The sequence below is a fragment of the Nothobranchius furzeri genome, chromosome 9, assembly GCF_043380555.1.
Source record: "Nothobranchius furzeri strain GRZ-AD chromosome 9, NfurGRZ-RIMD1, whole genome shotgun sequence".
Classification (NCBI taxonomy): Eukaryota; Metazoa; Chordata; class Actinopteri; order Cyprinodontiformes; family Nothobranchiidae; genus Nothobranchius; species Nothobranchius furzeri.
The window spans coordinates 51,199,759-51,220,507 of NC_091749.1; the positions used below are offsets into that span (position 1 = coordinate 51,199,759).

The 20,749-nt window shown below is 43.0% G+C and overlaps 1 protein-coding gene across 2 annotated transcripts in view; it reads right to left on the reverse strand.

Moving 5' to 3' along the window:
* The window catches only part of prmt3 (protein arginine methyltransferase 3), a 119,372-nt gene continuing 98,623 nt past the window's right edge, over positions 1 to 20,749 (reverse strand). The window contains exons 16-17 of one of the 2 annotated variants that reach the window (XR_008559332.2): positions 17,930 to 18,073; positions 1 to 188 (exon numbers count right to left, since the gene is read on the reverse strand). Coding sequence is in view for 1 of the 2 variants with exons in the window: in XM_054732209.2 (XP_054588184.2) it covers positions 79 to 188 (110 nt within the window). In the remaining variant the exon portion in view is untranslated. The remainder of the gene's footprint in view (positions 189 to 17,929; positions 18,074 to 20,749) is intronic. The other variant, XM_054732209.2, reaches the window with a different exon arrangement.

Here is a 20,749-nt window from a genome sequence, read left to right on the forward strand (position 1 = left end):
TCAAAGTTTGGAGTTTTATTGTGTTCTGCTGCTACAAGGTTAAAAAAAACACTTCAATGGGTTACGTTACAGTGGACTTTATTGTAGGCTGTAGGTTTGCTTCCTGTCTGGAAGGCCTAAGGTCACAAACAGTGAGCGAGGATCCTTTTTGTTTTTACGCACAACGATCTTTCCTTGGAGCTCGTCTCCTGGAAAAAACAGAGAGAGAAGGATTGCAGGTGAAATTGAGATTCTTTTCTCTTGCATCGCATCACTGCACGATCATGCTCTATGGTTGGAGGCTTTCTCACTGATCCAGCGTTTAGTTAGAATTAAAATTTCATGACACAGTCATCCATCCTGGATGTGAAGAACAGCTTCAGCAACACATAAAGGAGGATTCTGCTGGCCGCCTGTTCTCCTGAAACTGTAGAAGTTACAAACATCTGTATGCTGCTGCTGGGCCTCCTGTGGTTTGTTTAGCCTGTCGGAGCACATTGGACTGTTGCAGAATGACACCTCGACACGGTACCTTTACTACAACTACAGTACACGTCATTGTGATGCTGTAAACTGACACGTGAAAAGCTAACACAGCTTCTAAATGACAAGAGAAATGGGCATCAAGAGAAGTCATAGTCGATGCATGTAGTGAGCACCTTGAAGAAAGCTGCTGTATGAGCTGGAAAAGGTATGTGAACCTGTAGAAATGAGCAGAACCACTGGGAATTCTGGAAAACATCCCACAGGAGCAGTTGAAAGTTAGGAATCTTGAAACCCTTAAAATACTCTGGTGATGTGACCAAAGTTAAAAATAAAGTGATGATTTATAAAAAAAAAATGGTTACCAAAAGCCCTTTAACTTGTATACTTTCTATCTGTGTGTAAACGTTCTGCTGAGAGAGCGGTGAAACAGAGTGCCAAACAATTGGCTGCTGCTGAAATGAAATCCTTATTTGAAAACTGCTCAATCAGGTTCTCTGATTTTATTTGTGGATCTGAAACGTTTTTTTGTGACAAAACAAAATCTGAGGAAATCAGCATCCCTCTACATGTTTTAGTGTAAAACATTAACATTTAAAACTTTAAATGTTACAGAAAAAATAACAGTAAGTATTATGAGAGGAAAAAACAAAGATGGAGAAAAGTTGGTCAGTATTTAAATGTTATTCACAAAGGAAAGCTCTTATTTTGTTCCTCCATTTGCTGTTTCATAGATTTCTGTTTCTGTAGTGTGTGTAAGCTCACACACGGCAGCATTTTCTCATTCTTGACAAATGATGTGGAAACAAATGGTTGCATTTATTTATAGAAAGACAAAAATGTGTTGACAGATTGTTTAAAAACATTAAGACAGATTTGGTTTCTGTTCGTTTAAAGTTCATACAACTGGAATAGTGACTCATTTGACTGTCAACCTCTACATCATTAAACATATTGCATCTATACATCAAACTAGAAAGAAAAAAAACAGAAAGCAATTGCACTGAGTCAGACATTGATCAGTATGTTGGCGATAAAATAAAAGTCTTCCTGATGCCCTGCAGCAGCACTGCTGAGCTCAGGCCTCTGCAGCCTGAATGCACCAGTGCTCATGGAAATGATGATGTGTGTAAAGGCAACATGGTTTAATGTATGTTAATAAGCAAAATTGTGTGTGTGTGTGTGTGTGTGTGTGTGTGTTAATGCAGATGCTTCAGTATCTCCAGATGGCAGAGAAAGAAGTGTGCCTACAGTACGACGCACGATTATGACACATAATCACTCTGATTAACTTCATGTTTGAATGCTGGAGGTGAATGAATGTTTACCGAAACAGCAAACAAGAGTCCTCTCACCCTCGCAGTCCCACCGCACCTCCTCACTGATCGCTGCTGGAGGTTAGGGAAGGACTAGGTAGAAACATGCTGACTGTGGCTATTTCTCTTGCAAAGCGTTCACCATAACTGCTGTCACTCGTTACCCTAGCAACGCTGCTGTCACTGAGGCTGCTACTGGCGCCATGCTCTGGGTCTGTGGCTTCACTGCATGACAGGCCAGCATGCAGCACTGATTCACTGTGGGTGTTTATCCCAAACCAGCCTGATAATTATCACAAACCAATGTAAAAATGAAAGATAGATGTGCATTTAGTTGAATAAACCAATATTCAAAACCCCCTAAAACCAGCATTTAAAAATATGTGCAACTCTAGACAACATTTTCAGAGTCATAACATCTGTAACTGGGATCTGTGGTAGGAAATTAAGACTACCAAACCGTAAGCTTGACAACTCACAGGATTCATTTATTGCATAAAAATAGTCATAATCAGCTCTAAGAAATTGGCGTGGCCTTCCAACCTGTTTCCAACCCACCACCTGAGTGTTTATGACTGGTTGGAGACACAACATTGCAAATTGCAAATTTTTTGATAACTATGTTAAAATTGCCAGAAGTTTTATGAATGATTAGTTCAGAAATATAACGTCATTGCAAAGTCATTCCACTATTGTGAAAAAATTCTTTTAAAAATATAGTCATAAGGTATCTTCACTCATTCACTGGCAATGACGACTAAGGTCGTCATTTGCATATTTTTACTGTGTGGGCGTCGGAACGAGCCCCCGCACCATGAGAGCAAAACACCTCAGCTCTAAAGCCGGTTTTCATCCGCATCCGTCTCACGTCACGCAATCAGAAAGCAGAAAATCCATGTGTTAGGACACATGTGTCAGACACAAGGCCCCGCGGAGTATTTTTTGTAGCCCGCGAGACACATATCAAAAATATATTAAAACTGACCCGCTGGCCGATTTTACAGCAAAGACTACAACTCCCATGATGCTTTGCGGCGTTTGCGCGTAAGCGCCCCCTCTTTTGTGTTTTTTCCTGCGTCTGCTGCCGGTGTCTGCAGCTCCGCTGTCTCGGACAAACTAAACACTCCTCTCACTCAGCGCAGAGTTCACTCAGCTTTTTGCCGACGTTGAAGCCCAGAAACAGAGATTTTAACCGCTCAGTAATGTGTTCACGACTGAAAGAGTTTTCCAACTAAATTCCAGACAGAGCTGATATAACTCCAGTGAGCAGCGACACGCTCAAATCAGCATGACTCTGTGGCTGCTGTAGTTTTCATTTTTCCTCCCCGACACGCAACAACGTGGTCAAGCTGCTCAGACATTTTCAGCAGCACAAACATATGTGAGCATCTGTTGTCATCTAATATTGTCATTATTATGATGAAGATGAACAAAACAACAGGAGTCTCCTCAGCTCTGGAACAGGTGAGCATCACAGTAAATCAGTGAAGCAAACTGAGCTTTAAATATTTTGGTTTTATGCTCTTTTTCTGCTCTAAAACATGAACGTTAACAGGTGAGATATTGCATTTTCATTTAAGATAAAATTATATTTAAATTTTGTTGTTGGCCCGTGAGAAAAAATTTAACCAACAGTAAATCAGGAACTGGAAAGGCTGCAGATAGATGAATCGAATAAAAAATCCATTTATTGTTCCTCAGTGGGGAGAGCTAGATGTCACAGCAGCGATGACGCTTATTACAGGAGAAAAAAAAGGAGAATAATAAAAATAAGAAAAATGAATAAACAAGAAAACATAAATCCTGAATAGATTTTGTAACGTGATGAAGGTTCTCTGATGTGTGGCAAAGGTCACATTTTCCCAGCTGGGTCAAGCTGGGTCAAAAAGTACTTTTGAATCCACAGATTAACCCAAGGAGCCACGATGTCTGCTCAAGATCATAACACCATATCTGCTGTTCCGTCCCAGGACACTGCAAGTCACGATGATAATAATTAGATAATAATTAATAAACTCATTGATTTTATTACTGTTTAATATAATCATCATAAAATGATCACTTGGTTCAATATAAAGGTATTTTAATTACATGAAATGGATTATTATGCTTTGGGTATAATAATAATTATTATAATGATTATAAAGATGTGTTCAGCAAAGAAGGTCAAGTTCACCTTATCCAGCTAACACAGAGTCCAGATAAACAATAACTGCAACACGTTTGTGACGCATAATCAAGGTTTCTTCCGGAGAGAGTGGGAGTGTCCTGAGACAAAACTGTAACCATCACAGATTCACATTCAGTTCTTGAACCAACGCCACGGAGGAAAAGGGAACGGCCGTCGCTGAACCCTCCACCTGCTGTTCTAGTCACGTCGACCAGAATAGCTAAAGAATAAACAAAACTGTAACCAGCTAACGAAGACTCTACCAGTCATTGATTTCTGAAGTTAAGACGAGAACGTCCATCTGCCAAACGCTTGACAACCGTGTACCCGGCTACAACTCTGGACCAGACGATCGGACACTCGCGTCTCCCCTGCCAGCCCCAAGTGTCATCTTGGATGAACCCATCCTTCCGATCTCCGGATCTACAAGAGGGTCAGCTGTTTGGGTGAGGTAGAACACGAGAATGCGTTTGATGCTGTTTCTCTCAAAATAACTCAGTTAGCCGCAAAACATCAATTCCATCCAGAACGCTTTTCATGCTCTCTGAAAGAAACCTTCTGGACTTCATTCACGCATCCAAACTCACCATTGTCATGGTCTGCGTCTTTCCCCATGTGTCTCCTGATGTTCTCCATCCCTCTCTAGATTCCCCTTTTGTGTCTCATAGCGCCCTCATGTGTCCTTTGTCTGCGTCTCATTTATGTGTCTTCTGTTTGTAGCCCTTCAGGTCATCCCCAGCCCCTCCAGTTGTAGCTCCAGCCTCTTTGTCCCCAGCTCGGTGTGTGTGTCATTCCCCAGCTCAGTGTATGAGTGTGAGTGTAGGTGTGTGTTAGTGTGTGAGTTCTTCCCTCAGTCTTTAGATTTACTTTTGTGTTTTATATAGTTTTAGGTTTAGCTGCCCTCCACTGGTTCTCTTCCCCATTCAGATAAGTGAGTACGTTTACATGCAGCCAATATCCAGGTTATGATCGGGCTAAGGTCGGGATTCGGGTTTCTGAGTTGATCAGAATAACCCGTTTACAAGCATAAATAAAAAGAGTTACCTCTAACTTGCATAACCCGATTTAAATGCGGACGTTGGGGTAGCGTCAGGACACATGGACTACGTCCAGATGCAATATGCGTCATTTCCGGTTCTTCTTGTTCTGGTATCCATGAAAACAACAACATGTTTCCCAGTTCGGAAGAGATAGCGACCGCGTTTGTTTGCGCTTTAGTTTCCTCGTCACTCAAAGTGTGGTGCTGTGCCGCGACTAGCCATTTTGCCCCCAACTTGTTGTTTACTTCTGGTGTTCTGGCGCATACAAGATGTCTCGCTACTCAAAAGACCAAGATTCTTTGCAAACAGAGCATGCGCAGAACACACACTTTGATGGGGATATCCCGGTATGCGTTTACACGACCAAGCATTCGGGTTAGAAAAGGGTTCAATCAATCAATCAATCAAAGCTTTATTTATAAAGCGCCTTCCGCAACCCTGTCAGGAAGCCCAAAGCGTTACCCCAGGTGTAGTAACCGGGTTTTTAAAAACCCGGTTATGAGCATATCCAGGTTTTTGGCAGTGTTTACAAGGATCTGTGGAACCGGGTTATTGTGAATATTCGGGTTTTAAAAGGGTTACTGGCTGCATGTAAACGCACTGAGTGTTGTCACCTGCCTTCCCTCCAGCCTCACTCCACACACCTGCTTCCTGTTTTCCTAATTGCTCCTCCCAGTCTATATAAGCCCTGTCTTGTCTCTGTGTTGTGTCGGTCCATTGTTTGTATGTCAGCGTTTTCTGATGCTCTGTGTGAGCTTTGTGTCTCGTCCCAGTTTTGTGCTCTAGGTGAGCTTTTGTTCTTCTGGTTTTGGATTTTTGGCTCCCTGCCTTCGGATTTATTTTTGTTTCATCCTACAATTAAAAGGATTATTCTAATATCAACTCCTGCCTCGTGTCATCCTGGGTATTTTCATTTTTGGGCCTTAACCATCCCCGTAATGTGACAACCATTCTCAAATTAGTTTTCCATCCAACACAGGGGTTTACCTTTTAAAACAAGTTTAATATCAAAGCTGTTAAAGATTGTCATTAAAATTGCCATCCATGAATTGTCATTTTATAATTGTCGTTTCAAATCTTCCGGTTTAAAATTGTTAGTAATAAATTTCTTCATTTTTAAACTTGCCTCATTATTGAAACGAAACACAGAAAAGGTATAATATTTCTGGTTATTTGAAAGCAAAGATCCTAGCTTCTTATTTAAAATAACTTTTGCTATTACATTTTATTATCTAAATTAAACATTAATCTTTGAATTAGATCAAACAGGTTGATGTATGAACTTAGATAAATATATAAGTATCCAGGATATTTATATATATGAAATAAGCTTCATAGGTTAATCTGATTGGTCATTTTTCGGAATCTCCACTGAATAGCAACAGAGGTGATTTCAGTATGCAGATTAACTCTACAATTATTAAAATGCTGAATATACCACAAGTAATCTACTCCTCCTTGAACCGTCACTTTATCGTGGTGGAGGAGTTTGAGTGCCCTAATGATCCTAGGAGCTATGTTGTCTGGGGCACTTTGTGCCCCTGGTGGGGTCTCCCATGACAAATTAGTCTTACGTGAAGGGTGAGACAAAGAACGGTTCAGAGGATCTTTAATGGATGTAAATTCAAAGAGTTGGAGTGCCCGTCCCAGAGGGTTACCGGGGCCCCACCCTGGAGCCAGGCCTGGGGTTGGGGCCCGTGAGCGAGCGCCCAGCCTGAACCGGCTACATGGGCTCATCCAACTGTGGACCCACCACCCGCAGGAGGAACATGAAGGGTCCGGTGCAGTGTGGATCGGGTGGCAGACCGAGGCGGGAGACTTGGCGGTCCGATCCTCGGACAAGGAATCTGGTTTTTGGGACATGGAACGTCACCTCGCTGGCGGGGAAGGAGCAGGAGCTTGTGGCTGACGTTGAGTGGTACCGGCTAGATATAGTCGTACTCACCTCGACACATAGCATTGGCTCTGGAACCCAAGTCCTTGAGAGGGGGTGGACACTCTCCTTTGCTGGAGTTGCTCCGGGTGAGAGGCGGAGGGCTGGGTTGGCTTTTTGTTAGCCCCAAGACTCTCTGCCTGTGTGTTGGGATTTACCCCGGGGGACGAGAGGGTAGCTTCCCTGCGCCTTCGGGTCGGGGAACGGGTCCTGACTGTTGTTTGTGCTTATGGGCCAAATATCAGTTCAGAGTACCCACACTTTTAGGAGTCCGTGGGACGAGTGCTAGATAGTGCTCCATCAGGGGGACTCCATTGTCCTGCTGGGGGACTTCAATGCTCACGTGGGCAATGACAGCTTGACCTGGACGGGTGTGATTGGGAGGAACGGCCCACCTAATCTGAACTCGAGTGGTGTTTCGTTATTGGACTTCTGTGCAAGCCGCAGCTTGGCCATAACGAACACCATGTTCAAACATAAGGATGCCCATTGGTACACTTGGTACCAGGGCACCCTAGGTCGCAGGTCAATGATAGACTTTGTAGTCATATCATCTGACCTGCGGCCATATGTTTTGGACACCCGAGTGAAGCGAGGCGCGGAGCAGTCAAATGATCACCACCTAGTGGTGAGTTGGATCAGATGGCAGAGGAAGATACCACGTAGACCTGGCAGACCCAAACACATAGTGAGGGTCTGCTGGGAACGCTTTGCAGAAGAACCTGTCAAGGCGGTCTTCAACTCCCACCTCCGGCAGAGCTTTGACTGCGTCCCGAGAGCAGTGGGGGACATTGGCTCTGAGTGGGCCTTGTTCCACTCTGCAACTGTTCAGGCGGCTGTTGCTAGCTGTGGTCGCAAGGTGGCCGGTGCCAGTCGTGTCCCCTGTACCCGCTGGTGGACACCAGAGGTTCGGGGAGCTGTCAGGCTGAAGAAGGAGGCCTACAGGGCGTGGCTGGTCTGTGGGTCTCCGGAGGCAGCAGACGGGTACCAGATAGCCAAGCGAGGTGCAGCAATGGCAGTTGCCGAGGCAAAATCTTGGGCGTGGGAGGAGTTTGGTGAGGCCATGGAGAAAGACTATCGATCGGCTCCAAAGAGGTTCTGGCAAACTGTTCGGCGCCTCAGAAGAGGAAGGCAGCAACTTGCTCACACTGTTTACAGTGGGGATGGGGAGCTGCTGATGTCAACTGGGGCTATAGTCAGACGGTGGAAGGAATACTTTGAGGAGCTCCTCAATCCCACCTATGCGCATTCCGAGGAGGAACCAGAGCCGGGAGACCTGGGGATGGACTATCTAATCTCGGGGGCAGAAGTTGCTGAGGTAGTCAAACAACTACACAGCGGCGGAGCCCTGGGGGTGGATGAGATTCGTCCTGGGTATCTCAAGGCTATGGATGTTGTAGGGCTGTCGTGGTTGACACGTCTCTGCAACATTGCGTGGTCATCGGGGACAGTTCCTGTGGAGTGGCAGACCGGGGTGGTGGTCCCCATCTTTAAGAAGGGTGTCCTGAGGGTGTGTTCCAACTATAGGGGGATCACACTCCTCAGCCTCCCTGGAAAGGTCTACTCCAAGGTACTGGAGAGGAGGGTCCGATCGATAGTTGAATCTCAGATTGAGGAGGAGCAGTGTGGTTTTTGTCCTGGCCGTGGAACTGTGGACCAGCTCTATACCCTTGCAAGGGTGATGGAGGGGCATGGGAGGGGGCATGGGAGTGTGTGTGTCGAGTTTGGTGGCAGGAGAATCTCGTCTCTGCTTTTTGTGGATGATGTGGTCCTCCTATCTTCATCCAGCTCTGACCTTCAGCTCTTGCTGGGTAGGTTTGCGGTCGAGTGTGAAGCGGCTGGGATGACGACCAGCACCTCCAAATCTGAGACCATGGTTCTTGACCGGCAAAGGGTGGCTTGCCAACTCCAGGTCGGGGGAGAGGTCCTACCTCAAATAGAGGAGTTTAAGTATCTCGGGGTCTTGTTCAGGAGTGAGGGTAGGAGGGATCGGGAGATCGACAGGCAGATTGGTTCAGCATCTTCAGCGATGCGGACGCTAAGCTGATCTGCCGTGGTGAAGAGGGAGCTGAGCCAAAAAGCCAGGCTCTCGATTTACCGGTCGATCTACATCCCAATCCTCACCTATGGTCATGAGCTTTGGGTAATGACCGAAAGAATGAGATCATGGATACAAGCGGCTGAAATAAGTTTCCTCAGTAGGGTGGCCAGGCTCAGCCTCAGAGATAGGGTGAGGAGCTTGGACATTCGGGAGGGACTCGGAGTAGAACCGCTGCTCCTCCGGATTGAAAGGAGTCAGCTGAGGTGGTTTGAGCATCTGGCCTGGATGCCTCCTGGACGCCTCCCTGGGGAGGTGTTTCGGGCATGTCCTGCCAGCAGGAGGCCCCCGGGTTGACCCAGGACATGTTGGAGAGGTTACTTCTCCAATCTGGTCCGGGAACGCCTTGGGGACCTGCCGGAGGAGCTGGTGGAGGTGGCCGGGGAGAGGACGGTTTGGAGCTCCCTAGTTGGGATGCTGCCCCCGCGACCCGGACCCGGATAAGCAGAGGAAGACGATGACGATACCACAAGTAATGAATACCACTGATGCGTTTTATTTAAAATTGACTTGCTTGTGTGTAATTTGGTTTTTCCACATTCAGTGTAAATGCAAAAATAAGTTTGTTTCCAAATTAAAAGGTTCAAAATTGCATATATGTTGATAAAGAAAATGTGCAAATTTGCGTCACTTTTTCAAAAAATTTTAAGTTTGGCCCGTGAGTTCGTCCCAGATTTTCACTTCGGCCCAGTGTGAATTTGAGTTTGACACCCATGTGTTAGATCGCTTTGGGCCGCTGCTGTAAAAAAAGTGAGGCGCGAACCGGAAAAGCTTCTGCCGATAACAATTCAGCAACGGATTACGAAAGAAAGGATAAAGCTCAAAACGCACTGATTCTTCCTGATGTAAGAGGTGAGTCTCCGCTTTTATTTTAGTCGTTTAGGTGCTGACATCATCCTAGCGTGCAACATTCTGTGACTCTTAAAACAAACAATAAAAACTGTGAGAAACGCTGGCAGCGAATGGCTTTACCGATAAGGAAACGGCTGGCAGCGAATGAGTTAAAAAGATGTCTTAATTATATAACAAATGTTTTAAGACATTTTATTCCCAGTAGTTGCATCCCAGTGAGGTACCGGCTTAACCAAATGTCTCACAGAAGCTGGTTAGAAAGCTGGAGAAACATTCTGACTCGTAGTAATGAGTTGAAGAAAAAGATAAATTTCTACCTTCTACTATCATACAAATATATTCAAGAGCAGGTTAACAGAAAGAGTTTTTTCACTTGTTTTGTTGAAATACTATCGGACAATAAGTTTTATCATGGGGGCTGAACATGAAATCGTTTTCTATCCCTATTTTCGAGATTAGCCAGTGACATAAAATAGACGAGAAAAGTCGGGTCAGAAAAACTCAAGAGATCTATGTCACACTGAAAATTAACATTCATGGACTCACCCTTCTTGACGCAACGAGGAAGGTTGTTTATTTAGCATTCAGGAGAGAGCAGAGAACATCTTGGCTTGTAGAATCTAACTGTTAGCATTAGCAACTCCACAACATGGCAGAACCCCTTCAGGCTTGTTATTAGTGGAAATAAAACTTCAGCAATGCAGAGCAAAGTGAGTCAGTGGTATAGTTGCATTTCTGTTAGCCCAGGGGTCGGCAACCTGTTCCCATCAAAGAGCCATTATTACCAGTTTCCCACTGTAAAGAAAATACTGGGAGCCACAGCAGCTGCGGCGTTGTGGGCAGGGCCTACCCTCAGACAGCAGAGAGCTGCTTTAACCAATCACAACAGGTGACAGCAGCCAGTACCGGTCGCTCGCGTACGTCAAAGTTATCTTTCATAAGACGACAATCAATAAAACAATTGATATAAAATGGATCCAGAAGTTGTAGCCCGTCTCTGCCTACAATATTTTGATATTTTTCACCCTGTTGGTGGATTTACTGAGCAGATGCCACTTTTGTCATACGTTTCTTTTTAAAACATGTTTAGACTGTTCAGAATACAAATTCAGGCTCTGTCACGTTTGATTGTTGTAATTAAACTTTGTAGGTGGGGAAGGTCAGAAAAGGATCCGATCAATTTGTTTTTCCCTCATTTACAGTGACGGAGATAACGGCGCAGTGCGTCTGGCTCTGGTGTTAAGTTAAATTATATCTCTTTGCAACAATTTTCACAAGAAAACAGTTAAAAGCAGGGCTTGTGTTGACCAGATAGTTCCCGTATTTGACCGTTTATTTTGACGGAGAAAGAATAGAAAGAATTACCCTGACGCATGCAGACGAACTGACATTTTATTTGTTTCGCACATCGCAGATGTAGCTAAATCACTCAGGAAAAGATTCCCATCTGAACATCTGAGCTGGACACTGCTCAGCGCAGCTCACGGTCAGCGCATACGTACGGTGCACAGCGAGCTGAAGATGTGGAGAGGGGCTTGGAGCGCGTTGCAGAACCAGAGCGCATGCGGGAAGATTCCACCGACTGAAGCGAGATTTGTCACTTAGAAAATGTTCCCTGATTATGAAACTTTGGCTTAATAGTGCTTGTTCCTGTCTCCAATGTGGCGACACATCCAGGAGCCTGTCTGAGGAGAATCCCAGAATCTCACATCCTCGTCAGCTCAGAAAGCGCCTATGATTACGCACAAGGGTGACCCGTCAACCCGGTCTCACAGTAAGACTGGGTTGGAACTGTTCAGGTTTACGCAGACAATCTTTACATTTAGAATTAACATACAGATATAAAATTAATTCAGTAAAATATAAAGCCTTTTATTTAAATATCCATTCATTATTTTACAAGCACAGAGAGCCGCATCAGATGGATGGAAGAGCTGCATGCGGCTCCAGAGCCGCGGGTTGCCGACCCCCGTGTTAGCCAATCAGAGATGAGTTGTTTGAATACCATATGTATAAATAATAGGGCTGGGACTTGATTAAAAATTTTAATCTAATTAATTACAGGCTTTATAATTAATTAATCTCAATTAATCGCATTTTAATCGTTCAGGAAAATGTGCTCTCAAAGTAAAACTTTTAATTAAAATTATGAGACAGAGAATCAAACATTAGACATGGTTATTACTGTAAAACTAAAGCTTTTAATAAAAAAATGCATTTTAATTATTCAAATGTCACTGTGTGATATGAAACAAAACCCAAATCAACTAAAATTTATAATTACAAATAGAAAACACCTGCAAAGGGTTCCTGAGCCTTTAAATAGTCTCTCTGTCTAGTTGAATGACTGAAATAAATATGACTTTGCACCAGATTCTAATTTTTCCAGTTTCACTTGTTTGTATAATTGGGAGTTTTTATTAGCATTTCTACTGATAATGTAGTAAAAACACATAAATAATAACCCTTCAAAATGACAGTAGAACAGGCACAAATATGATCTAGGACTTAAATGTACTAACTTTTAACACCAGAGCAGGCATGGCATATTCTGAGAATGATCAGGAACACTAACTGGTTCCAGTTGGATGACTGGAGGTTGATGGGATGATAAAAGATCATGGCGAGGAAATAATGATCTGACGAACAGGTGAGCGGACCTTCCTTACATGGGAAGTCCTGATGTCACGTTAATAAGGGGATTCTGCAGACCCGCAGATTCACACCTGCAGCAGCGAATCTGGTGTGATCTCCAGCCTGATCACAACGTTCTCGTTCCTCGCTGCCCCTTAAGCATCCGCCCCTTAGCTGAAGACAGCTTCAACACACCTCGCTGCATAATGATAGTAATGCATGTGATGTTTAGACAGTGACTCGTCTCAGAAACACATAATTCCCCGACAGAATTGTTTAGAAAATCATCAGAAAAGTTTCAGAGTGTTTCTGTTTTAACTTAAACTTCGGTTTTCAACTTTAAGACACGTTGTCTGTGATTGTTTACAGAGTAGTGAGAACACGGAGCGTTCTCCCAGCGGCAGCCAGGTGCCTGTTTGTCTGACTACTTTCATAAAGGGCATAGAATTATTCTGTCTGGTGCTTTCAGCGCTGCACAGATGTTACGTAAATGTTAAAAATATAGCTTACCGCAACTTTTGTAAAGTTCCCGTTGCCACCGGGCAGCCGCAGCAGAGACGATCTCTGAAAAATGTCCGCGGCACAGACACGTTGTTGTCTGGAAGTTTTTTTTTTCCAAGTTAAGAAAAGAGGCGGAGGTGTTTCCTAAATCCTGCATCAGTCCAAGCAAGGCAACTTCTTTCTGTTTTTATTCCGTTTTAGTAGCCATTAGCACTGTGCATTGTTGTGTGTGTCAGTGATAATCAGTCTACGAGGAAATCGTGCAATGACAAAGGTTCCGCCGTGCTTGAAATGCAAGCGGCAATTAAATGCGTAAATTTTTTTAACGCGTTCTTTTTTTCTAATTAATTAATCGTAATTAACATCTTAAAGTCCTGGCCCTAATAAAAAAGTAAGACTTCCCCATAGCCCTCTGGCTAAGCTTTTTTCCCCGCAGAGACCGACTCACAAGGTATTTATTTACATTAGAGACCACTGCAAATGTGTTTATACAAACAAGTGAATGAGAGAGCTTTAACATTGGTAGGCAGTCAACATTGTTGTGGAAACACTGAGACCAAAAAAAAAAGGTTGACTTACTCATGCAAGTTTCTTCCAATGTATTGCATAGATTCATGCGTAGTATATTCGTTTTACTAATTTTGCTGAATTCTCACCAAGAAAAAATCTGATATATAAGAAAATTAATCTATAACACTGTAGTTGTTTTTAATTAAAAAAAAAAGCATTGCAATAACATCAGTAGGCGTACTGTTGCAACAGCAAAAACCTTGGTAAGGGCATCAGTTTGGAGCTCATAGGGGCAAATGCCAAACTGTAGTTGGCAAAAACACGATAAAGGCCAATGAAATAAATGTCTGACCTTTGCTCTGGCAAAAAAATAAAATAAAAAATAAGGCAGAACATACCTTTGCCCTGAAAAACATTGCAATTAGGTGTCCAGCTAATCCCTTGTGTTTCAGATTGAACTGTTGAAGCATACAAACAATCATTGATGGAGTGTGTGTAGAGTTACAGTGCAACTACGGCAGCTCTGCTGTAATCAGTCAAACTGAACTCCCCATGGAAGAGGGGCCTTGGCGCCTTCAGTAAACTGGCCACTTTGAAGCTGGGAGAACGAGTTAACCATGTGTGGAAATGAGTGGTGGAATGGAGCCGAGCTTTTACTGCAATGTCGTACATCACCATGTCGGTGTCATTACGCACAAGCGGGCCCATGGAAACAGATTGTCCCAGCCAAACACAGCTTTCCTCCATGAAATTACAACTGGAATACATGGCTACGAACAGAGACCATTTGATCCACTTTGCTCATATTTCTACTGTAACTACACAGTGAGAGTAACTTCACTTGATGTTTTGGCTTGGAGGGGTATTACTATATACCTGAAAGGGTAGGAAATGCACACACAACTGAGGAAAGAGACTGTATGATTTGTTATTAATTAAAACTGTGAATATGATTTATAGAAGGAATCCTTAACTGAACTTCAAACACAAACAAATATTCTTCCATCAAAGAGTAAATGACATCAGCCACATTCACCATCACTGTAATCTACTTAAATTCAACATTTTCCTATTTCTTAGATCTTTCCTCTTTTCTGCAAAGCCAGTTTAAAGTCGAGGCATTGTAGATTAACACCAGCCTAGAAATCTAGACCAACCGCTGCAGTAGCAACTAATGTTGCTCTGATGGTCGGTACAGCCGCGCTCCATTGTAGCCTATTTTGTGTCTTGCCAATCAAAGTGCTCTATATTTGTTGTGCTCATCACCACCAGTGTGTGAATGTGTATGTACTGGATTGTGCTGAGGAGTGCCTTGGAGGGTTGTAGAATCCTAGAAGGCACTATACAGATACAGCCTGTTTACCATTTAGTGTCGACAAAGAAATACTACAAAGATGGCATTGTCATTTGAAATGGCTTTGGCATCAACTTTGAAAGATTTAAACTTGGGCCTTGAGCCGCTGGAGGTAGTTGAGTAATTTAATTATGTAATTGCTTCTTCTTTGATGTTGTGTGGCAGACTGCTCCACTGACGGATTTCTGTAGCGCTGAATATGTCACGTTGTTTGTTGCTCTGATTGGTCCTAGCACTGTCCAGTTGTGTGTGGAGACAGCTTGAACGACAACCGTAGTCTGCCGCACAACTGGGTGGTTTCTATGGCCCGTGGCCAGACCAAATAGTTCCATATATAGGAGGGCTTGCCAGTAACAGCCACGAGGAACTTCTATGTGACAGTTCAAGGATCTTCAGAGTTTAAACAAGAAGAGGGAGGATGAGGGGATGCAAAGCTGTGTTTAGACTGTGTATGAACAAACAAGGGTGGGGGTAGGAGACAATATGGAGGATATCCAGCTCCGGTCAGGACAGAAAAGGTTAGTCATAAAAGAAGAAATGCACAAAGACCACCTGACTGGCCAATAAAAGCTGGATAAGAACTCATGCCCATACTTCAGCTTCTCTAAGAGCAGGTAACCAGGACAATGTCTCACCTTGAGCATAATGAGACTTTCTTGCACAAAAAGCAATTTGTTATCCAGTTAACAGTAAGCAGGTAAAAATGTTAAATTAATAAATAAAATACCCTCCTCTTCAATACTAGAGCTACACAAACACACCAGAGCATGACAAATGATTTGCTGTTTAATTTATTACGCTGCCAGCTGGGAGAATTTGCAGGGATGTTTTGTTCTAGGCTGCTGCCCGTGTTCTCTCTCTTCTACCAGCACCTCCCACAAAAGCCAAGCTAAGAGTTAATTACTGCTCCACTCAAGTTAGCACACCTAATAAGATTTGGTCTCTGTCAAAATAAATCAGAACAGCAAAAGTGAATATTATAGCAAACCAGTGGCTGTTTATACTCAGCCTTTAATCTCAAAGGTGCTTCTCAGTCAACTCCCAAAACGAGAGGCTGACAGAGTACTGTCATCTTCAAGGTGACTTAAGAAAGTTTTCTCCTGCAGCAAGATGGGTAGTTTATGGAACTTTTGTCAAGCAGTTTGAGTGTTGTAAAGTACACAATAAGAACCTAGCAGGCAGCCAACGAATGCAGTTAAAAACTCTATTTCTGGTTTACGGCCCCCGGAGGAGGCTGAGGAGTGTTAAGAGTGCTGTGGTACTCCGAGCACATCAATAATCTGCCACTCACTTCAACCGTAATTTTTCTGTTCTTCCAAAGAGTTCTGTTCATTCTGTGTGGTTCATGTACTCAACACACCCCAACACGCCTTCATTGACTGGATTCACGTTAGACTGATCTCATCCAAGATCACTCTGGATCTGTACTGGGATTCTTTTTTGTACTTTTGTCCCATCTTTAAGCACTCAGAATTGTGTGTGTGTGTGTGTGTGTGTGTGATTGAATTATTCCACTCACATATTATATCCAAGAGGGTTGTTTTCTCTTTGGAGAACACTAATGTGTGCACCTCATGGCAATCTACACATGAGTTTTTAATATGTCTTGTCTTCAAATGAAAATTAAATCCTAATTTTGGCTTGGGAGAAGTGTTCGGTGAGGTGGATACAGGACACATAGTACTTAGCCCTAACGTTGACAAAAGACCTTTGAGGGTGTCGTGCAATGACTGGCCAGCGCCCATTAGGCTCTTTCAGGCTGTTGAATAAAACTGCTGTGGGTCAAGTTTATGCAACAGGATTTAGAGCTGAATGTCCTAAATATTGAGTCAATAAAATGTTTTCTCTTTGTCACTTCAACCCTTACCATGATTCATAAAAATTACCCCCAAAACAAATCTTGATCCGTTAAATTTCCTTTGCATTAATTAGAACTATATTTTGGTCCCCACCATAGATATGTTGAAAAATAGACTGAGCATTTCCACCTTTATTAGTATTGAAAAATGAATCATGTAGTTTAGAGAAACAGTCATGTTCTATTGTAGTAGCTGGGGTGTGGGCCCTACACTGTCTGTACACAATCACAGTGTTTTTTAATTCTCAAAAGAACTAATTACAATACAACACATTTATAAATACTTCTACATGCAGCAACAACGTAACCGTGTGAATCAATAAGAGTCAACATATGGAAGTGAGATGTATTTACACGATTTAATCCAAACAAGGCCCTAAACTATTTGCATAGCGGGGGCTGGACATGAAACCATTACTGAAACCAGCTAGGGGGTGCATTTCTGTTTAGGAGTTTCCCTTTTGGGTTCAATTCCCTGATCCAGATTTATACCTATGGCCCACACCCATGATAGAAGTCCAATTTAGTATCCTTCACTCATGTAAATGCAATGAAAGAAAGCAAAAGTACTCAAGAAAAACTTTAAATTCTTACATTTATTTTGACCCTAACAAGTGGAGACTGCTTAATCTAATGGTATTTTGTGCTTGTCAAAAACTTCCTGGAGCCCTTAAATACGTTTTTATATTCTGCAGCAAAGAGACAGAAACGTACATACAAATCCATTCTGAGGTTATTCTACGTGATATTACTTTAAAACATAAAAATAATATCCTCACATATAATTAAGCCAGCTGGAAAACCTCAGCTTGTTTTTGCTTCCAGAAGAGTGAACAAACTTATTAGTAATGTATGATTATGATCAGCTGTAAACAGCTTTTTAAATGATTACTATTCTACTTCTTTATTAGATGTTGTTTTTATCATTTGTAAGATGTTGCAGGTCCAAAATCAAATAATCAATTATTAAATGATTAAATTGACAAGACAATTAAAAACGTACCAAGTTCATAGTAAAGCATGTTTTTGGTTAAAGGAGTGTACAACGGTTTCTAAACACAAACAAATGCAGCAGACACTTTAACATTCAGGATCAGAGCTATTTTGCTTTGCATTGTTCAGCCCTGTAATAATATATTATTGCACAGTTGTCTTCTGCTCTCTGATACATTTATCTGAGCAAACAAAGAACAGAACCTACCGTAGCATTTACGCAGTCAGAGGTTTTGACATTCTTATCATAGCAGATGCAGCAGGTGGAGGCCAAGCAGGGCCGCAGGCTGTCGGACATCAGCCGCCTCCTTGCCCGTGCAGGTCATTTGTTACTGTAACCTCCAGCTGATCTCTAATCAGAGAGGGGACAGCCAGATCTGAGCTCCATCCATCCTCACATCAGCTGACTTATACTGGATATTTACTGTGATAATAAGAGGGTGCCGAATGTACACATGATCATTCACACAATGTGCATGGTGAATGAGCACGGGATAAACACCAGGGAATACTTTTTAAACTACGCTTTCAGTTCTTGTCAAAAGATTTAACATTACAAAGAAAGATTCACACAATTGGCTGAAAAATGACAATATTTACTCTTTTAAACAGTAAGTACCCAGATGTATACTAGCACTGCTTATATTTCTGTTCTCAAGGGATAATGAGAAATAAAATAAATGAGAATCTGTTGGCAGAGCAGACTGTAAGTCAGAAATACGTCTTGGCTGTGATTCTTATAATTTAGACTTTACATTCAAACTTTTACTGTATTTCTTTTGTGTGGTGCAATTCAATCTCCAACTGCTAGGTGGCAGCATTTTTTTACGTCCTTCATTTTTCACGGAGCAATAAGGTTTCGGAATAACACTAGATGTGTAATGGAAGCCTCTAGATGGAGATTTACACAGATTTCTAAACATGAAACAATAAATAAATAAAAAGCAGCAGACACCTTAACATTCATGGGCTGGGGTCTCCATTAGGGCCCGACCGATATGCTTTTTTGGGGACCGATACCGATACAAAACTTTTAACAAAGGCAGATAGCTGATAAAATGGCTGATAAATCTCCCTCGCAAAAAATAAAAATTGTCTTACGCTTAAACCCTTCATTCTCTGCCTTTTTGATGCAAACTTATTTCTCAATAACTCACCAGGGTTTCCAAGTAATGCAAATAAAATTTATTTAGCAGATCTCAAAAACAACAGAACACACAAACTCAGTCACAGCATAAATCTAACATTCACGTTTTTTCTTGTAAACTGTGGTTTCCACAAATACATTTCAATTTAAAGGAATATTCCACCACTCAGTAAAATTGTGTCTTGTTAAGATTCCCCAGAGTTAGACAAGTCAGAAAAAACTATTTATAACCAGCTCAATATGATCTGGCAGCAGTTGGCTTTCTTAGTTTAGCATAAAACAATGTAAGTGAATTCACATACATTGTAGTGTTTTTTTATGTAGTTGAATGCAAGCCTTCCCTTCCATTTCTTTATGCTAAAACAACTGGTTACAAAATGTTTTTTCTGACTTGGCTAACTCTGGGGAATCTAACAACACACACAAGTTTAGGGACAGAAGATCCCTATAAGAATATTAAAATGATAAAAATGCAGCAATAAATAAAACGTAATACTTGTGCTTTGTAACAAAGTAACACTCTGTGGAAGTTAACTTGGTGAACTTATATAAGCCTTATATAAAATATAAGGCTGAAAAAATACAATAGATTTATTCTATTGTAGAGAGGAATGTTTATTTTCTCGTCGTATTACCGCCCCTCGAGGGCGGTCCCTACTCCCTGCTATCACAGCGCTTCATTGCTTTGTTGCCAACCCCCCCACTCCCCTCCCCCGTCCTCAGCAGCGGCAGTGGTCGTGTGAGTTTGAAAAGACTGCTGAAGAAGAGCGGATGAAATTGTCTGAGAATATTCCAGAATGTCTTAACAGAAAAAGGCCATTGTTACTTACTTACTGCCCTGCATGACTAAAGGGGAAGCAGCGTGAGCTCTGCATAGAGCGAAATGCTGCAGCAGTTTTTTTTTCCAGGGTGACTTTTCAATACAAGGCCACGAGGCACACAATAAACTTAGGAAGCATGTTGAGGGGAAACATACTTTTGTCATTGCTTATTTTACTGTTCAACTTACCACAGACGCAACAAATATGCTTAAAACTGAAGACTTACCTGCTCGTCTCTGCTTGACTGAATTGCTCCTGCTGCTCCGCTGCATGTGTGCTGTGACGGTAACTACACCCCCCGAGAAGTGGAGCCACACAACATGAGTTCATAAAGCTGGCGCCATCTGCTGGATAGGTAGCGCAATATTGGCCATATCGGCCGTCTTTTTGGTCGATAGCAGACAGTGTTAATGACCCCAATGTCGGCCGATAAGATCGGCTGGCCGATATACCGGTCGGGCCCTAGTCTCCATGCCCTGGGTGGCATTTTGGGAGAAGAGGTGCCTACCGGGTACAGTGGGGGAGCTGGCTCCCTGGAGGGCTTAGGCCAACCAGCCATTCCTCCCCATCCCCATACATTTTTCTCCTCCTGCTCCCTCACATCATCACAAAAACATGCACATAGGACCTTGGGGGGTGGACAAGCCAGGGGGTGTGAGTATGGACCCATTTCCGCATTCCTGTGGCAACCTGCCCCCCAATTTTATTTGCACCTTAAACACTTCCACCAATGGCATTCCACACAAACACACACTTAGGGCCTTAGGAGTGAGCACATTCAACTGCATTTGGCAAGGGGATCTTTCAGCCTCATCCCAAGTGCCGGTGCCCACTTCCAAATTTAAACTGCACTGATTGATCCCGGTGGCTGCCTGGTGGGATCTGAGTCCCTGGGCTCTGTTAGATCCCCGGCGGGGGTGGTTGCCACTGGGTCCCGGGAAGCTGGGTTCCGGGCTCGGCCAGCTTGGGGACAGGAGGCTGCGGTTGGGCCTGTGGGCTTGCCGCTGATATCTCCCGGGACTGCAGGCTGCTGGTTGTGACCCCCGGGGCAATCCTCTGT